We start from the raw sequence: 19,304 nt of genomic DNA, 5'->3' as shown, positions 1-19,304 counted from the left end.
TCAGCCCCCCGAGAAGCCGGGACTACAGGTGCCCACCACCACCCCTGGCTAATTTTTTTGTATTTCTAGTAGAGACGGGATTTCACCGTGTTCGCCAGGATGGTCTCAATCTCCTGACCTCATGATCTGCCCGCCTCAGCCTCCCAAAGTGCTGGGATTACAGGCGTGAGCCACCGTGCCCCGGCCAATTTTTTCTATTTTTTAGTAGAGACAGGTTTCACCGTGTTAGCCAGGATGGTCTCGATCTCCTGACTTCATGATCCTCCCATCTCGGCCTCCCAAAGTGTTGGGATTACAGGTGTGAGCCACTGTGCCTGGCCAGATTTCTTTTTTTATTGTGTACATTTTACTTGTAATTATAGACATAGAATGGGGGCCTATTATGCCTGATTTTTTAAAGCTATTTTGTGTTTTTTTTTGGTTTTTGTTCTTTTTTTTTTTTGAGAGGAGTCTCGCTCTGTCACCCAGGCTGGAGTGCAGTGGCTCAACCATGGCTCACTGCAGCCTCAACCTCCCAGGCGCAAATGATCCTCCCACCTCAGTCTCTTGAGTAGCTGGGACTACGGGTGCACACCACCATGTTCAGCTAATTTTTAAATTTTTTGTAGAGATGGGATCTCACTGTGTTTCTGGTCTCAAAATCCTGGGCTCAGGCGGTCCTTCTACCCCAGCCTCCCAAAGTGCTGGGATTACAGGCTTGAGCCACCACATGCAGCTTGTTTCGAGAAAGTAAGCTTTACTCTGTAGTATACAACTTAGAAAAAATTGTTCACCTTGAGTAAAATATTTATATTTTGGCATAAAGGTTATATGGTGGCATAAAGGTTCTTGGTAGCTCATGTTCAGATTTTTTATTGGATAAGATGAAGTATTAGATAGGCTTGGAAGTAAAGTAAAAATAATGGAAATTCTTGTTTTATACTTAGCCCAGAAAGTACTAAAGTTGGTCTGTAGGCCAGAAATCTTGGGGGGAAAATGCCTATAAAATGATATTGGAAATGACCCATAGTGCTTTACTCATACCTCAGGAACAACCTCAATAGCAATGTACTGTGTGTGCACTTGTGCAAAGAAAAACTTTCTGTGTATAGTGTGCTCATTGAAAGTGATAGCTAATGGATCTTTCTCTAGGCATAGTTTTCAAATTCTTTTTGTGTTTGGTAGAATGCTCCATGCCTTATAAAAGGAAGTTTGAGATGAGGATGCAGTATTGGTGGTCCTGACAGTTTTTAAGAGGAAATGGGTGCCATCCTGGGATCCCATCCACCCTCAGGACTGTCCTCCCCTCTCTCTGGCTTGAGACTTCTTTCCAGGACTCATGGAATTTTTAAGTTAATTTTTATTGTATACATAGATTATAAGTATACAAACAATGAATTCTCATAAAGGAAAACACTATGTAGCAACCACCCCAGTCAAAAAATGTGCCTTAAAGTCACTCCAGGGGCACCATTCATGCACACCCTACCTTGTGACCACTGTCCTGAGCTCTGTCACTAGCCACTGACTGCCTGTTTTTGAACTTTGTATAATTGAGATAATAAATACAGTACATACTCTTTTGTGTGTCGCTTCATTCATTCAGCATTATTTTTGGAGCAATCTGACTCTCAACATCAATTCCTAAAAGTGTCTTTAGGGCACCTTAAAAAAAAAATCTCCCAACAAATTGGCCTGAGAGCATTGTACCCTAAAAAGGAATGCAGCAAGTAACGTAACTCTGTGTGAGTGGGGTTGCTGGGGAGGGTTGGATATTGAGTAGATTACAGATGGGCACGTTTCCTGAGCACTTTCTTCTTGGTCTTTGCTGATCAGACCTAAGACCCAGCCATCAGGGCTCCCTCCCACCCCCAGCACAGTCCTCTCTGTTCCGACAAGAACCTGTGTTCAGAAGGATCTCTTGAATGCTGAATGCTACAGCTCCTAGGCCTGGCTCTCCTACAGAAGAGACACAGGTTAAATAGCTGTTCTTATTAAGTCAGTGGGCTATCCTGACTGGCACCGTGTGGGGTTGTTTGTTTAGGACTCTGGGACAGTACTGCAGCTCTGCCTGAGAGATGGACACTCCATATTGTGACTGGCCCTGTCCCGTGCCTCTGTGCCATAACCATGCCCTCTTGTGTTCATCCGTGCTTTCTCTGTAGGAAAACAAGGGTTACAGATACTCTTTTAGGTTCAGAATGACTGGGAAGAGGCAGAGCTTTTGTGACATGTCAGTAATTTAATAATTCCAGAAAACTCAAACTGAGTCAGCAGGCAATGCATTACTTTCATTCATTTTGTAGAACAGAATTGGCATTAAGAAACCATAGAATGGTTCTGGGTTAACTAGCTTATGCCATTGTGGCATGCATTTAAGAAAACATTTTGGCCAGGCGCAGTGGTTCATGCCTATAATCCCAGCACTTTGGGAGGCCAAGGTGGGCAGATCACGAGGTCAGGAGTTCGAGACCAGTCTGGCCAACATGGTGAAACCCCATCTCTACTAAAAATACAAAAAAATTAGCCGGCTGTGGTGGTGTGCCTCTGTAATCCCAGCTACTTGGGAGGCTGAGGCAGGAGAATCTCATGTGAACCTGGGAGGCGGAGCTTGCAGTGAGCCGAGATCACGCCACTGCATTCCAGCCCGGTTGACAGAACGAGACTCTGTCTCAAAAAAAAAAAAAAAAAAAAAAAAGACATTTCATTGGATATTGTAACAGTGACTGCATAAATATTCTGAATTTTCGAAGGTTTTGCCTCCTATTATATTGTGAAGACCTGCATGCTTCTGCTTCTGCATAACGCAGTCAACACGCCAACACTTGAGTAGTTTCTTGTCTTAGTACTGTGAAAGCAGTATAGCACACACACTTTACATTTTGTAACCAAAGAAAAATTAGCATTTAGAGCAAACATCCAAAGAAAACATATGAAGTCACTTGACCTTGTCTTTTTTTCTGAGTATGCCAGGAAATTTTGAAAGCAGTTATTTTTTATTCTGCTTTCAAAATGGGACAGTGAACTTAAAGGAGATGCCATTTGAAAATTTAGCCAGGACTTCTACTTCCTTACACCTCAGAACTCTCCTCAAATGTTAAGCTCATAATACTGAATGTCAGTGGAGGGTGAAGGGCAGAGCAACCCAGCTGGTGGTCCAAGACACCGCAAGTAGGCTTCAGGTGAGTGTGCATATTGCCCCTCAGCCCTCGGGATGGCAGGTAGGATGTGGGCCAGCCTGGTGAGTTTACCCAATGCGCCATGCTGGATAGAGACAGTTTTCTGTGTGTTTCGTGATACGAAACACCTTGGGAAGCATTGCTTTAACTAGACTGCTTTTGCAAGACTCTCTGAGAGCATTTTAGTTGAATTGTGAATGAGTAGGAGCCAGCATGGGAATACTTGTGGAAGAGCATTCCAGAAAGAAGGGAACAAGTACAAAGGCTGTATGAGAATTTGTTGATGTGTCCTTGGGACAGAGAGAGGGCAGTTAGGGGTTAGCTGAGTGGCCTGGATGGGAATCATGAGAGAGCCAAGAGTGGTGGGTTCCAGGTCTTACACAGCCTTGTCTTAAGTGGGGAGTTTGGATTTTATTTTATTTTATTTTATTTTTTTGAGATGGAGTCTCGCTCTGTCACCCAGGCTGGAGTGCAGTGGCCAGATCTCAGCTCACTGCAAGCTCCGCCTCCCGGGTTCATGCCATTCTCCTGCCTCAGCCTCCTGAGTAGCTGGGACCACAGGCTCCCGCGACCTCGCCTGGCTGGTTTTTTGTATTTTTTTTTTAATAGAGACGGGGTTTCACCGTGTTAGCCAGGATGGTCTCGATCTTCTGACCTTGTGATCCGCCCGTCTCGGCCTCCCAAAGTGCTGGGATTACAGGCGTGAGCCACCGCGCCCGGCCGGGAGTTTGGATTTTATTCTGAGTGTTTGGGAAGTCATTGCAGGTTTTTAGCAGGGCAACATTGTGATCATAGTGTAAAAGTGTAGCATTTTGGGCTTGGATGGGAATTAGAAACAAACTAATCTATTCCCCTCATGTTATTATGCAAAGAAAACTTTTCTGTGCCTTGCTGTTGTTACTTTTAGTGGTGTCTTTTTTTTTTTTCCATTTGTAAACTCAGGAACATACTGTGCAATGCTTTCTAATTTCTGTTCTGCTCTAAAGATCTTGATCACTGATGTTCTTCTATATGCATTTCCTAAGGCTGCTGTAACAAATTACCACAGACTGGGTGGCTTAAAACCACAGACCTTTCTTCCTCGCATTCCTGGAGTCTAGAATTCCAAAATCAAGGTGTCATTTGGGTTGGTTCCTTCTGCAAACTCTGCAGGAGAATCTGTTCTGTGCCTCTCTGCTGGCTTCAGCAGTTGCTGGCAACCCTAGACATCCTCTGGCATTTGAGCACATCATGCCAATCTCTGCCTCCACCTTCACATGGCATTCTCTGTGTCCCTGTGTCTTTACATGTGATTTTTATAAGGATACCAGTTGGTGGACTGAAGGCCCACCCTAATCCAGTATCTAATCTTGATTACATCTGCAAATACCCTGTTTCCAAAACAGGTGATATTCACAGCTTCCAGGGCTTAGGACATCAACACATCTTTGTGGGGGACACAATTCAACCCACAGTGTCTTCCTTCTACCACCAACTTTATAGTGATACCGTCTCCATTTAGTTGACTGACCTCCACTTAGTTTAATTGAATCCAAACAGCCGTTTCATTTGAACAGTTAACAGGTCAAAATCCTACATCATTAAACAACACTGTTTGCCCTTTTTTCACAAAACAGGTGAAATGTAGGAATGTTGTCAGAATTGTTCACGTCTGATGTGCCCAAATACCATGCTTCATGGAATAGTCATAGAGAAGAAAATGGATTGGAGAGCTCTGCTTCAGCCTGCGACTTGTAGTCCGTATTTCTCCTGTCCTTTCCTATCCTACAAAGGTGTCTTTTACTTAAGCAGATAATTGGTTTCATTCATAATTTATTCTCTGCCTTGTACTAGAAATTATTTAAAGCATTTCTCTCTCTCTCTCTCTGTGTGTGTGTGTGTGTATAAAACAAGATGGCATAATAAAGGTGAAGGTAAAAGAAGAAAATTAAAAGTAGAAACAGGCTGGACATGGTGGCTCATGCCTATAATCCCAGCACTTTGGGAGGCTGAGGCAGATGGATCGCCTGAGGTCAGGGGTTCGAGAGCAGCCTGGCCAACATGGTGAAATCCTGTCTCTACTAAAAATACAAAAATTAGCCAGGCGTGGTGGTGCGTGCCTGTAATCTCAGCTATTCGGGAGGCTGAGGCAGGAGAATTGCTTGAACCCAGGAGGCAGAGGTCGTAGTGAGCCGAGATTACCCCACTGCACTCCAGCTTGGGTGACAGAGCAAGATTCTGTCTCAAAAAAAAAAAAAAAAAAAAAAAAAAAAAAAAAAAAAAAAAAAGGTAGAAACAAAATGAAGCTGGGAGCAAGGAGGGGCTGTAGGTACATTCTCTCATGTTGAGTGAGTCATGGATTTGAACAGCCCATATGGAACGAGAGACCTTGCGAAGTACACAATTCAAGTGAGGTATACAATTCCAAGAGATTTTCATGGGACTGTTATTTAAATCAGCTTTTGGGATCACAATGAAGCACATTTCAGCAAAAGCATTTCTGCTAGGGAGTAGAGAGAAATGTGTCAAATTTATGAGACCCACATTTCCATCTCTGAGAATTTGATCTGGCCTGGCAAAAATGTAAAGCAGTTGCAAAGCTGGGGTGAACTGTGTTTCTTTCACACAGTTCTTTCTGGACATTGTACCTTTCTTAACCTATTTGTCACCCTCACCCTTGAATTTCTTAAGTGGAGGTTGGGGTTGAGCCAAATGGTGGCTTCTCTGCATTTGGATAAACCTTATGAGAGCCATTCTTTTCAGTGTTTACCATTGCCATAGCAAGTTTTTTTTTTTTAAGTCATTTATTTTTCTCAAAAAATGGATGTGTGTGTATGTGTTTACTAATGTGTGTGGGCAGATGTTTGCATAGGCACATGTGTGTGCACATGTATGTATGTACATGTTTGTGGGCACATGTATGTGTGTGGGGGGGCACATGTATGTATGTACATGTTTATGTGCAGACTATCCTCAAAAAGAACTGCTGGAGCTAGAGCCTGTCTCCTTGCCTTTAGCTCCCCTGCTTTTCACCTCTTCTGTGCAGAAGAGTAATTCTGATGGAGGACTTTTTAAAAATGTAGCCCACCTGTTTATCGTTTGAAGATTAAAGTAAATGATTCTCTATATAATTGTGAACCAGAGGAAACTATGTGAGTTCACACATATTAACATAAAAAGTAAGACATGTTCTGCTTGAGGTCTTTAGAGTTGTCTTTCTGTGATAATATGACATCTTCTTTGGTCCTCCATGGCTTAAAGAAGGTGCCATGTTATTTTCTTATTTTACCAGTAAGGATAATAATAGTACCTATATCACAGGGTTGCTATAAGTACTTCATGAGTTTACCATGTGAAATACTTAGAAAGCCTGCAGAGAGTTACTGCACAGGAAGTGCAAGCCTTTTGTACTAACGGATATTGTCAAAGAACCTTTGTCCTTTTGCGTAGCATCCAAGAGGTGCTATGCACTCTTTATTATCACTGTTTGCTGTAGTGATCTGACACTATTATTCAAATACATCTAAAAATTTTATTCCTTGGCCCAGCGCAGTAGCTTATGCCTATAATCTTAGTACTTTGGGAGGCTGGTTCAGGAGGGTCGCTTGAGCCCAGGAGTTTGAGACAAGCCTGGACAATGTAGCAAGACCATGTCACTACAGAAAATTTATAAAGTAGCCAGGCATGGTGGTGTGTGCTTCTAATCCTGGCTACTCAGTAGGCTGAAGTGGGAGGATGGCTTGAACACAGTTGGTTGAGGCTGCAGTAAGCTGTGATTGAGCCACTACACTCCAGCCTGAGCAATGGAACAAAACCCCATCCCTAAAAGAATAACAAAAAAATTAAAAATAAGTAAAAATAAAAATTTCATTTCCCCCACCTTCTTGGGATCTGTAGTCTCATGTGTCAGATATATATTAATGCGTTCATGAATATTTGTATTCTCTACTAAAGCACTAAGGACCAGAGCTCATAAACTTTTTTGAAAAGTGGCATAGTTGTTGAATCGTTGGAATTGTCTTGAGAGCTTTTATCAATCTAATTACAGGAAACCTACAATTGGCTTTTCATAAAAGGATATGGAGGTCTATTTTGTGATTTTTAAAACCTTTATAGATTTTGTAATATTTCAAGAAGACAGAAGTTATTTTCTGCCAGGGACTTTTGGAAAGTGGTCACTGTCATTTCCTTAAGGAATGATTTGATACTGATTATTTTCTAGCTCCACATTGTATTTTTCCTAAGCTTAGTACATCACAGTCAAGCTGACTTGTCCATAGGAATTAAATAACATTGAAGGTTTCAACAGTCTTTTTCCAAAATTAAATAATTTCTATTGCTGTCGTAACAACTACCCTGTAAGTGGTTGAAAGAGAACAGGTGAGAGAGAAGAGCCCTTTAAGCTTGGAACTTTGGGATTAATATCTTGTTGCAACTCTTCCAATTTAAGTCACACAAACATTCAAGCTGCATCAGAGTAGCCAGTCATGTCAACTGCGTTTATAAAGTGGAAGAATTGGAGTAGATGACTTCTGTGCTCCCTTAAAGAATGAAATTTCAGTGGATCTCTCTAGTACAGTCACCTATATGGGTCATGCAGAAAGTCCTTTCTGAATATTCGTTGAGTTTCTGCACTTAAAAAGTTAGAGAAATGCGATGGTAGTCAAAACTCAAAAATACTCACTAATGAGCAAGCCTCTTAATAAATTTCATCCGCATTGTACTATATCATTTCCTTCCCAGCATCTTTCCCATCCATCTTGCCAGTATTTTTGTTGTTTGACTTCTTGTTGATCATTGATATTGTACAGTGCAAATAAATTGCAAGTCAACCAAAAGATCAGGGATTTCACAAAAACATTGGAAGTGATATGGGGGATGTGCTTGAACCACATGGAATTGCTCACCATAGTAAACAACTGAAGAAGAAAACTCTACAATAATAGTGAAATTAGTGGAAAATCCTTATTTTGAATATTAAAGGATTGATTAAAGGATTGATTTGAGCATCGCATGATTGAGAGGCCCTTGAGGAAACTGATGATACCTTTGATTTTTTTCCGTAAGAATTACCTTCTCTGATTCTGCTACAAAAAGACCAACATGACATGATGAATGTTGGATGGTGCTGTAATAGAATTTTGTTAGAACAGTTACAAATACAATTACTATTTGGTTGATTCTTTGCTGTTTTTGAGAATTAGTACATGGTTGCAGTTGTAACCTACATATTGTTAACATTGTTAAATATTTCATAAATTTATTTTTGTAGTTTGTAATTTTGTTTCAAGGTGAAGTGTTTGGTTTTTGTTGTTGTTTTTTTTTTTTTTTTGATACAGAGTCTCCCTCTGTTTGCTGAGGCTGGAGTGTGGAGTGTAGTGGTGCAATCTCTGCTCACTACAACCTCTGCCTCCCAGGTTCAAGTGATTCTCCTGCCTCAGCTTCCTGAGTAGCTGGGATTACAGGCACCTGCCACCACACCCGGCTCATTTTTGTATTTTTAATAGAGACAGGATTTCACCATGTTGGCCGGGCTGGTCTTGAACTTCTGACCTCAAGTGATCCGCCCACCTTGGCCTCCCAGAGTGCTGGGATGACAGGCTTGAGCCACTGTGTCCAGCCTCAATGTGAAGTTTTAAGCTTATCATCATTATTTACTATTAAATTTTGATCTCCATTTTAAGTTGGTTTACTTTTTTCTGGTCTATTACCCTCCATTAATGAGCATCTCCACTATTTATTTCAGCTCTACAAGGTGTACTGTGTTACAGTGATGCCCTGTGATGTCCGTCCAAAATTCATGTCCTTGCAGAACCTCACAATGTGACCTTATTTGGAAATAGAGTCATTGCAGATGTAATTAGTTAAGATGAGGTCATGCTAGAGTAGGGTGGGCTCTTAATCCACTGTGACTACTGACCTCATAAGAAAAGAAGAGACACTAAGACACACACAGAGTGAAGATGGCCATGTGAAGTCACAAACACGTAGGAAGAACACCCTGTAACAACAGAGGCAGAGCTTGGAGTGATGCATTTACAAGCCAAGAAATTCCAAGGATTGCGAGCAACACCAGAAGCTAAGAAACGGATATGGAAGGGATTCTGCCCTGAGAAGGAACCAACACTGCTAATGCCTTAATTCTGAACTATTAATAGTAGCCTTGGCCAGGTGCGGTGACTCACGCCTGTAATCCCAGTTCTTTGGAAAGCCGAGGCGGGCGGATCATGAGGTCGGGAGTTTGAGACCAGCCTGGCCAACATGGTGAAACCCCGTCTCTAGCAAAATACAAAAATTAACTGGGCGTGGTAGTGTGCACCTGTAATCCCAGCTATTCAGGAGGCTGAGGCAGGAGAATTGCTTGAACCCAGGAGGCAGAGGTTGCAGTAGCCGAGATCGTGCCATTGCATTCCAGCCTGGGCAATAGAATGAGACTCTGTCTCAAAAAGAAAAAAGAAAAAAAAAAAGTAGCCTCAGGAACTGTGAAAAATAAATTTATTTATCTTGTTTTCTGCTACCAGTTTTGGATGGTTTGTTATGGCAGCCTTAGGAAACTAATACAGGGAGTTTTCAGAAAATGATTCTGCTGATCCATGGACTAGATGATGTTTCCCAGAGCCTGCGCCCACAAAATGGCATAAAAGCCAGTTGAAATTTGTATGAGAAGTTGTTTTATTGGCCCAAACTAGGTATGGGCCAATAAGATGTGGGTCAATAAGATAAAGATAAATAACTCTTTATCTTGCAGCCTTCCTTGTATTAAGTTAGTCATTTCTTGTTCGTAGAGATTGAATGTTTTTGTTAATGGCTGCGCTAGAAGTGCTTCTCACTGTTACAGAATAAGAACAGACAGCTCCGTGTTCCTCTGTGCATCCATTGGTATTTGTTTTCCTTGGTGGCTCTCAGATTCAAGATAGAAATTTCACCAGCAACTTCTTCTTAAAGCCAGTGCATTACCTTTAGATCAGTCTACATATGTGTGTTTTGGGCCAAGGAACCTGAAGTTTGGAACTGGTTCTTTTCAGTAGAGAGGAACAATGACATGTTATTATCACAAATGCCCTTCTTAAAAATTTAACTTTTAAGTTCAAGGACACGTCTAGGTTTGTTATATAGGTAAACTTATGTCGTGGGAGTTTGATGTACAGATTATTTTCACCACCCAGGTATTAAGCCGAGTACTCATTAGTTATTTTTCCTGATCCTTTCCCTCCTCCCACCCTCCACCCTCTAATAGGCCCCAGTGTGTGTTGTTCCCCTCTATGCGTCCATGTGTTCTCATCATTTAGCTCCCACTTATAAGTGAGACGTGGTATTTGGTTTTCTGTTCCTGCATTAGTTTGCTAAGGAAAATGGCCTCCAGCTCCATCCATGTTGCTACAAAGGACATGATCTCGTTCCTTCTATGGCTGCACGGTATTCCATGGTGTATATGTACCTTGTTTTCTTTATCCAGTCTACCATTGATAGGCAGTAAATGCCCTTCAGAAAGAAAGTTGAAGCTGGGCTCAGTGGCATGTACCCATAGTTCCACCTACTTGGGAAGCTGAGGCAGGAGGGCTGTTGAGGCCAGTAGTTCAACACTGTAATGTGGTATTACTGCTCCTTTGACTACTGGTCTCCAGCTTGGGCAATGCAGTGAGACCCCGTCTCTAAACCAGACAAAAAAAAAAAAAAAAAAAAAGAAGAAATCTGATCTACTGTTTGGTCCCAGATAGAACCTGAGATTGTGTGTGTGGTACGCTGTGAAATTAAAAGGCCAGGTTAGCCAGTAAGCATGCAGTTTGAACTGTCTGGAATTGCCTCACTGGAGTCTTGTCCTCCGTGATCAATTGTGGGCTCTAGTCTCAGTATGTCATGCCTGGCAGGCTTCTAGGTTTGGGCAGAGGAAATGAAACCTAGTTGGTTACTATAAGATTTATAGTAGACCTGCTATTGCAGGAAGTGGTGAAAAGTTGATTGATAGTTTGAGACAAAACTCTACAGCAAAAAAACAGGATGTATGCTTTCCATTTATACCCAGTTCTCCCTGCCCCTATATTTCAGGCTCCTTTTGCATTTTGTTTTGGTTGCTTCATAAGGCTGTGGAGGCTTTCCCCCTCCTAAATATAGTCACCAAATGTAAAATAATTGAGGAAATTTTGTATCAGCTTTGCCACAGTAAAGGCATGTACTTTCTGCTGTTGCAATTACTCTTTGGTGGTAGTTACATGTAGCATAACTTGTCTGCAGTCTTTAAAGAGAAATTCTCCAAATAGGATATTATTTCACATACACAAAAAGAATGAAAGGTCTTTTCTAAGTTACATCGTAGGATTACATTTCCAGTAACTTTCTAAGAAAAATCTATTCTGTGTGTGGTTTTATTAAAATATGACAGTAGTGGTATCCAGTTGTCTTTTTTAAATGCAGAGTCTCTTCGTTCTGTAATAAATACATTCTTAACAGGTAGGTGATCCTCACTTAGATATAAAACATATACTATAACTAGCCAGGCATGGGGGCTCACCCCTGTAATCCCCAGCAGTTTGAGAGACCAAGGTGGGTGGATCACTTTGAGGTCAGGAGTTTGAGACCAGCCTGGCCAATGTGGCAAAATCCCGTCTAAAATAGCAAAAATTAGCCGGGTGTGGTGGTGCATGCCTGTAATCCCAGCTACTCGGGAGACTGAGGCAGGAGAGTCACTTGAACCAGGGAGGTGGAGGTTGCAGTGAGCTGAGATCGTGCCACTGTACTCCACACTCCAGGCTGGAAGGCAGAGTGAGACTCTCTCAAGAAAAACCCAACCAGATAAACAAAAAACATATACTATAACTAGTAACTCAGCCTATGTGTTTGTTGAGAGTATCAAAATGTACCATGGCCAGGGCTGCAGCTCACGCCTGTAATTGCGGCACTCTGGGAGGCCAAGGTGGGAGGATCACTTGAGCCCAGGAGTTCGAGACCAGCCTGGGCAACATAGGGAGACCCTGTCTTTACAAAAAATGTAAAAATTAGCTGGGTGTGATGGATGTGCCTGCAGTCCCAGCTACTCAGGAGGCTGAGGTAGTAGGATCACTTTTGCCCAGGAGGTCAAGGCTACAGGGAGCCCTGATTGCGCCATTGTACTCCAGAGCCCAGGCAATAGAGCGAGAACCTGTCTCAAAAAAATAAATAAAAATAAATAAATAAATAAACAAATAAACAAATAAATAAAATAAATGGTACCTGATGTTTGTAAGAGTGGTTATCTAATAATGTCATTTGACCAGGATTTTGGACATGAACTAGCCTAGTCTGTTTTGAGTGTGACACTACCTACCTTAAGTGAGCTGCTTTCTGAAAAGGTAAGTCTGTCACAGAAGTAGATTGTAGAATTTACACGGAGTGGCAGATTAGAACCAACTCTAATTGTACTAGTGGTTGAAAAAACAAAACAGCTACTCTTTCATGGCTTAATTTTTTTTCCCTACAGGAATAATTTCCCTTTTTGTGAACTGTGATTGCTAGGTTATCTGTGCTAAGTAATTGAATAAAAACAAACCCAACTTTCATTCCTCAGACTGTTGGGGCACATTCTACACCAGTGCTATTTTGAAATTTTGATCAGTTTTTATCCTGGCATTCTTTAAGAATGGGAGAGAGTTCAGAATGTTTCTTCTATTAAAGTTTCTTTCAGAACTTTAATATTAATTTAGGAAGCTAGCCAGCTTGAAGTAGTAAGGGTGGGATAATAAAATAGAAATGAAGCTTGGTGAAGAATCAAAAATCTGTCTGTCTGTCTGTCTGTCTGTCTTTCTACCTGTCTCTCCATCCATCCATCCACCCACCCACCCACCTACCCATCCACCCACCCACCCATCCACTTACTGTGTAACCTGGTAATTTTAAGCATAATATAATGCTGAAAGTGAAAAACTTTTTCCTGAAGGATAAAAGTTCACATCAGCTGGTTACAGACAGGAGTTCCTATTTGGGCCCCTGGATTCAGCTTCACCACTTTTCTGCCTGTTACACTTGATACTTTTAGTCCCCCTGTGTGTGGGGTATGCTTTCTGAGAAGAGCTAGGATTCTAGGGGAGGAGCTTTGGAATTCTACATTTCTACAGGTATAAAAGACAGGACACAATATCTGTATAATAGATAATAACAAAGATCCAAATAATATCAACTTGAGAATTGGCATGTTTAATATATTCAGCGAAATTCACAAAAATGATTTGAACTTTACCCTTTTCTAAACCTCCATAGATGATGCTTACATGTATACTTCATTTAACATCGTTAAGCTAAATATATTAGTCACAATTTCTTTGGAGGATTCTGGGCTTTGTGCAAGTCAGAACTTGCTCAGTTGGAAGATGCTGAGTGGAGCTCAAATTGGGAAGAAGTAAAGAATGTGGCTTTAAGAAAGGACACTTTGGCCAGGCACAGTGGCTCAGTGCCTGTAATCCCAGCAGTTTGGGAGGCCGAGGCAGGAGTTCAAGACCAGCCTGACCAACATGGAAAAACCCTGTCTCTACTAAAAATACAAAATTAGTCGGGCATGGTGGCGCGTGTCTGTAATCCCAGCTACTCAGGAGGCGGAGGCAGGAGAACTGCTTGAACCCAGGAGGCGGAGGTTGTGGTGAGCCGAGATCGTGCCATGGCACTCCAGCCCGGACAACAAGAGTGAAACTCTGTCTCAAAAAAAAAAAAAAAAAAAAAAAGAAGAAGAAGAAGAAAAAAAAGAACACTTTGCAGAGCCTGTGTATTCATGGGAGGTCCTTTGATAGAATGGGAAGAGGGCTGGAGTTGTGAGGCTTGGGTTTCCAGTCGTGACCGCCCCTTGTTAGCTGAGTGAACCTCAGTGGCTCTCCTACCCCTGCAAGCTCCAGTTTCCTCATCTGTAATATAGGGATAACAATGGTACTGATTCACAGGGTGGTTAATGGAGCAAGCGCAGTGATGTTAGTGGAACATCATCCTTTGTATATTGTTGAGAAGTATTTGTCGTGATGATTAAAATGAGATATATCTTCAGTAAAGTAAAAGCTTTTATTTTATATTTCTAGTATTAGAGGCAGTATCCATTTTCCCAAATTTATTACTCTTTATTTCTTAAGCTGCATGAGAGAACTCCCCTTCATAGAGAAACAGAGTGGTGTACTAGTTCTTAGACAGAACGAACTTTGCAGCAGCTCAGACTGAATCCTTTACCACTGGTACTCAAGGTTTAAAAATATTGGTGGACATCATCTACAACTATCTTGGGTATAAATGCAAATTATGTTGCAGCCGTCATATTCCATAACTATGCTTTTAAAAATGCCTCAGACTGATAAAAGATTAGATTAGCCAGGGGTTATAATGCTTTGGTGAATCATTAACTGACTCTAGTGGATGTCACCTTGGTTTTCCTCTTTACCCTAACCCCTCCCTTTTTCTTTTTTTTTTTTTTTTGAGACAGAGTCTCGCTCTGTCGCCCAGGCTGGAGTGCAGTGGCTGGATCTCAGCTCACTGCAAGCTCCGCCTCCCGGGTTTACGCCATTCTCCTGCCTCAGCCTCCTGAGTAGCTGGGACTACAGGCGCCCGCCATCTCGCCCGGCTAATTTTTTGTATTTTTTTAGTAGAGACGGGGTTTCACCGTGTTAGCCAGGATGGTCTCGATCTCGTGACCTCGTGATCCGCCCGTCTCGGCCTCCCAAAGTGCTGGGATTACAGGCTTGAGCCACCGCGCCCGGCCACCCCTCCCTTTTTCTAAGCGCTCTGGAAATTCTGGCACTGAAACCCAGGGCTTTCCTTGCATAAGAGAAAGCTACCCATCAACAATGGTGACTGCCCTTGTTCCACTCACCACACTGTGCCTCCCGCTCACCCTTGGGCACTGCAGTGGTGCTTCTGTGGCCTGATTACACGTGTGAAGGGGCAGCAGGGGTTGTAGGCGGTGGGGGGGCAATCCCTGCACAATCTCATTATTGTGCTAAGTATTTTGAGAAATAGCATTTCAGGTACATGTGGACACCCAGATTAAAATACCATCTTTGTTCGGTATTTCCCATTGTACTGTCAGTTGCACTGAAATGAAGTCTCATTTTCCCAATGTTATGGGATGGACTACACTTTTACAAATGAATTTATCTTGTAAACTCACCCTCATCCAGTTTGTATCAAAGCCACTCAATGTTTTGTACATTCATTTTATCTTTGGAGTCGGGGAAACACAGAAACCATGTCAGCATGTTTACCACTTTCACTCACTGCCACCTTTCTTCAGTTGTCACATTAGATTTCCCCTTTAGAAGAGTAGTCATCTTTGGAGAATGCCAGTTTCTGTCATGTTGGTTCTTTTAGAAACAAAAAACAACTAATTGCATCCAAGTTAATAATGGAAAAGTTTATTTACTCGATACAATGTAATATTATAAATCTAGCAAGTAATTTAGAGGAAATGAATCTTCGGCTGGGCGCAGTGGCTCACACCTGTAATCCCAGCACTTTGGGAGGCCGAGGCTGGTGGATCACGAGGTCAGGAGATCAATACCATCTTGGCTAACATGGTGAAACCCTGTCTCTACTGAAAATACAAAAAAATTAACTGGGCGTGGTGGTACGCGCCTGTAGTCCCAGCTATTCGGGAGGCTGAGGCAGGAGAATTGCTTGAACCCGGGAGGTGGAGGTTGCAGTGAACCAAGATCGCGCCACTGTACTCCAGCCTGGCGACAGAGTGAGACTCGGTCTCAAAAAAAAAAAAAAAAATCAAAAAAATCTTCTGAAATAATATGAAATGGTTTTCTCATAAAAAGAAAAAGTACTCCATGCTGCTGATATTGCTTTCCCTCCTTGTACATTTTAAGATTGTGAACATTTATACATTTATATAGGTTTAAAAATAAAACAATGGCAGTGAAAAGGCTCCATCACACCATCATCCTTTGTCATCCCCCATATTTCCAGTTCCCACGCTATCTCCTTTACAGAAGTTACTGTTTTCTGTTACTTTGGAGAGTTTATTGAGAAGTATACAAGCAAATAGAAACATCTGTTTGATATCTTTCCTGTTATTTTCCCTTTTTATATATATGTAGCATATACATATGGTGAGCCTTTTGTGTTGTTAAGCAGTAAGTCTGGATTGGCCCATGGAGAACTTCATTCATTGTACAGCTGTAGGCTATTCCTTTGTATGGATATGCCATAACTTATTTCACCAGTCAACCAGTCTTATAACAAGGACATTTGGTTGTTTCCCATTTTTAGGTATTAAAAAATGATGTCATAGTAAATAACCTCAGACCTATGTTATGTAGTATGTGTGCTACATGTGTTTAATTTTTAGACATGGGGCTTGCTGGGTCCAGGGTATATACATTTTCCATTTTGAAAGTTATTGCCAAGTTCTCCTTGGGGGTTGTAGCTATTTAATCTGCCTCCATCAGTATATGAAAGTGCCTTTTCTCCTGCAGTCTTGCTAACAGAATACTATCAAATGTTTGGGTATTTGCCAATCTGACATATAAAAAATATATCTCACATATGACTTTAATTTGTGTTTCTCTTATTTGACTGGAGTTGAACATCTAATACATTTAAGAGTTACTTATATTTCCTTTTGTGAAAATTGTCTGCTTGTCCATTTTTCTGTTGGATTGTTATATATCCATTATTAGGAACTCTGTTAGGAGAATTAGGGTTTATTAGAATACACACACACACATACACACACACACACACACACACACACACATACATACATATATGCGCTTATTATAGATATATTACCCAGAAGAAATTGATTTTTTTTTCTTTTTGAGATGGAGTCTCGTTGTGTTGCCTAGCTGGAGTGCAGTAGTGTGATCTTGGCTCACTGCAACCTCCACCTCCTGAGTTCAAGTGATTCTCCTGCCTCAGCCCCCCAGGTAGCTGGGATTACAGGTGCCTGCCACTGTGCCCGGCTATTTTTTTGTATTTTTTAGTAGAGACAGGGTTTTACCATGTTGGCCAGGCTGGTCTTAAACTCCTAACCTCAGGTGATCCACCCACCTCAGCCTCCCAAAGTGCTAGGATTACAGGCGTGAGTTGCCGTGCCTGGCCAAGAAATTGATTTTATTTAGTTGAATTTATCAGTCTTTTCTTTTGTGGCTTCTGAATTTTGAGTCATAGTTAGAAAAGCCTTCCTCCTTCTTAGGGTCATAAAGGAAATCTGTGTTTCCCTGTAATACTTTTAATAGCTTTTTAAAAAATATATCTTGGATCTGTTATGGTATATATCCTGGTGTGCCATTTAAAATATGGATTCAACTTTATTTTTTTGGAAGCTATATACCCTGTTATCCCCAGGCCAATTAATAAATAATTCTAATCTTTGTTCTTAAAATGTTTTCAAGATCCAAAAAGTTGGCAACTCTTGCAGAAGCCTTAAAGGAAGTCTCCCTTACAAAGGCCCAGCTGGGGTTAGAACTGGAAGAACTAGAAACAGCAGCACTGCTTGTCCAGGAGGAGGAAACTGCATTAAAAGCAGCCCATTCAATTTCTGGGCAGCAGACACTTTGCTCCAGCTCTGAGGCAAGTGATTCGGAGGACTCAAACAGCACCGTGTCATCTGGAAATGAAGACTCAGACTCAGATTCAGAACAAGATGAACTCAAAGATAGTCCATCTGAGACAGTCAATTCTTTGCAAGGTCCCTTTCTTGAAGAAAGCAGTGCCCTTCTTATTGTTGATGGTGGAGCATGCAGAAACACAGCCATCCAGGAGTCTGATGCTAATCAGGGAAAGCCACTTGCCTCTTCCCAGCCTCTTGGAGCGTCTGGACCTCTGATAGAGGAGCTTGGGGAACAACTGAAGACCACAGTTCAGGTTTCTGAACCCAAGAGCACCACTGCTGTAAACCACAGCAATATGCAGGAGAGAGACACCAAATGATTGACTCTTAGGTGGTTTTATTCATTGTTGAGAAATACGGTAGATTTGGTTTCATTTACTGAATGAGAATTCCTCATTTTCACTTTGTAGTTTTTCTTAGTATATAGACAGCCTGCTGTATTTGTATCCATATCTGTGGATTCAACCAACTGCAGATCAAAAATATTTAAGAAAAAATTGCATCTGTACCAAACATGCAGACTTTTTTTCTTGTTATTATTCTCTAATACAGTATAACAACTATTTCCACAGCATTTACATTGTATGGGGTCATATAAGGAATCTAGTGATGATCTGAAGAGTACAGGAGGATGTGGGTAGGTTATATGCAAATACTGCACCATTTTTTATCAGGGACTTGAGCATCTGATGATTTTGGTATCCTCAGGAGTCCTGGAACCAAGCCCCCACAGATACGGGGACAAGTTTATGACTTTTTTTTTCAATCAGTGAATGTGTATACCTCTTGTTTTCCTTGCTGTGACTGTGAAGATAAAATTCAAAAATATTTTTACCAAAGTGTAGCTAATACTTCAAGCTGAAAATAATAGTTCTACTGCCAGAATGTAGAGCCCATCAATATTTTTATTTTAGGAGGTGTACTTGACATCCGATAAACTGCACGGATCAAAAGTGTACAGTGTGTTGGCATATGTGTACCCCACATAAAACCGTCACCGCGATTGAAGTGAGGAGCAGATCCATCATCCCCAAGTGCTCTTGGGCCCCGTTATTAGTTTGCATGTCCTAGAATTCTATGTAAATGGAATCATACAATATGTATCCCTTTTTTGGTCAGGCTTATTTTACTCTGTCTAGTTATTTTGAGATTCATCCATGTGGTAGCATGTGTCAAGAGTTTTTGTGTTTTTCATTGCTGCGCACACTTCATTGAATAGATCTGTTCACTGACCTATCGATGGACACCTCGGTTGTTTCCAGTTTGGGGCTGTTATAAATAAAGCTGTTATGAACATTTGTCTTCATGTGGACATATGCTTTCATTCTCTTAGGCAAATACCTGAGGGCGGAATGACCAAGCCGTATGGTAGGTACGTGTTTAATGTTTTAAGAAAACGCTGAACTGTTCTCCAGCATGGCTGTACCATTTTACATTCCCACCAAAAGTGATAGTTTATGAGAGTTCCAATCTTCCACATGCTTGTTACTGATATGGTCAGTCTTTTAAACTTTTACCATTTTTATAGATGTGTAGTGGTGTTTCATCGTGGAAGTGTCTGTTCAGATCTTCTGCCTCTGTGTGTGTGTGTATGTGTGTGTATG

The 19,304-nt window shown here is 41.5% G+C and overlaps 1 protein-coding gene across 1 annotated transcript in view; it reads left to right on the top strand.

Annotated features, from left to right (window-relative positions):
- SHQ1 (SHQ1, H/ACA ribonucleoprotein assembly factor) overlaps positions 1-19,009 on the top strand; it is a 109,586-nt gene extending 90,577 nt beyond the window's left edge. Inside the window, exon 11 of the mRNA XM_010385980.2 lies at positions 17,483-19,009. Within this exon, the coding sequence (XP_010384282.2) occupies positions 17,483-18,020 (538 nt within the window). The 3' untranslated portion in view covers positions 18,021-19,009. The remainder of the gene's footprint in view (positions 1-17,482) is intronic.
- Positions 19,010-19,304: the final 295 nt, after the last annotated feature.

Source organism: Rhinopithecus roxellana, chromosome 1 (genome assembly GCF_007565055.1).
Source record: "Rhinopithecus roxellana isolate Shanxi Qingling chromosome 1, ASM756505v1, whole genome shotgun sequence".
NCBI lineage: Eukaryota > Metazoa > Chordata > Mammalia > Primates > Cercopithecidae > Rhinopithecus > Rhinopithecus roxellana.
The sequence above is the reverse complement of the archived record's forward strand: the minus strand, read 5'-3'. Positions and strand labels throughout refer to the sequence as shown.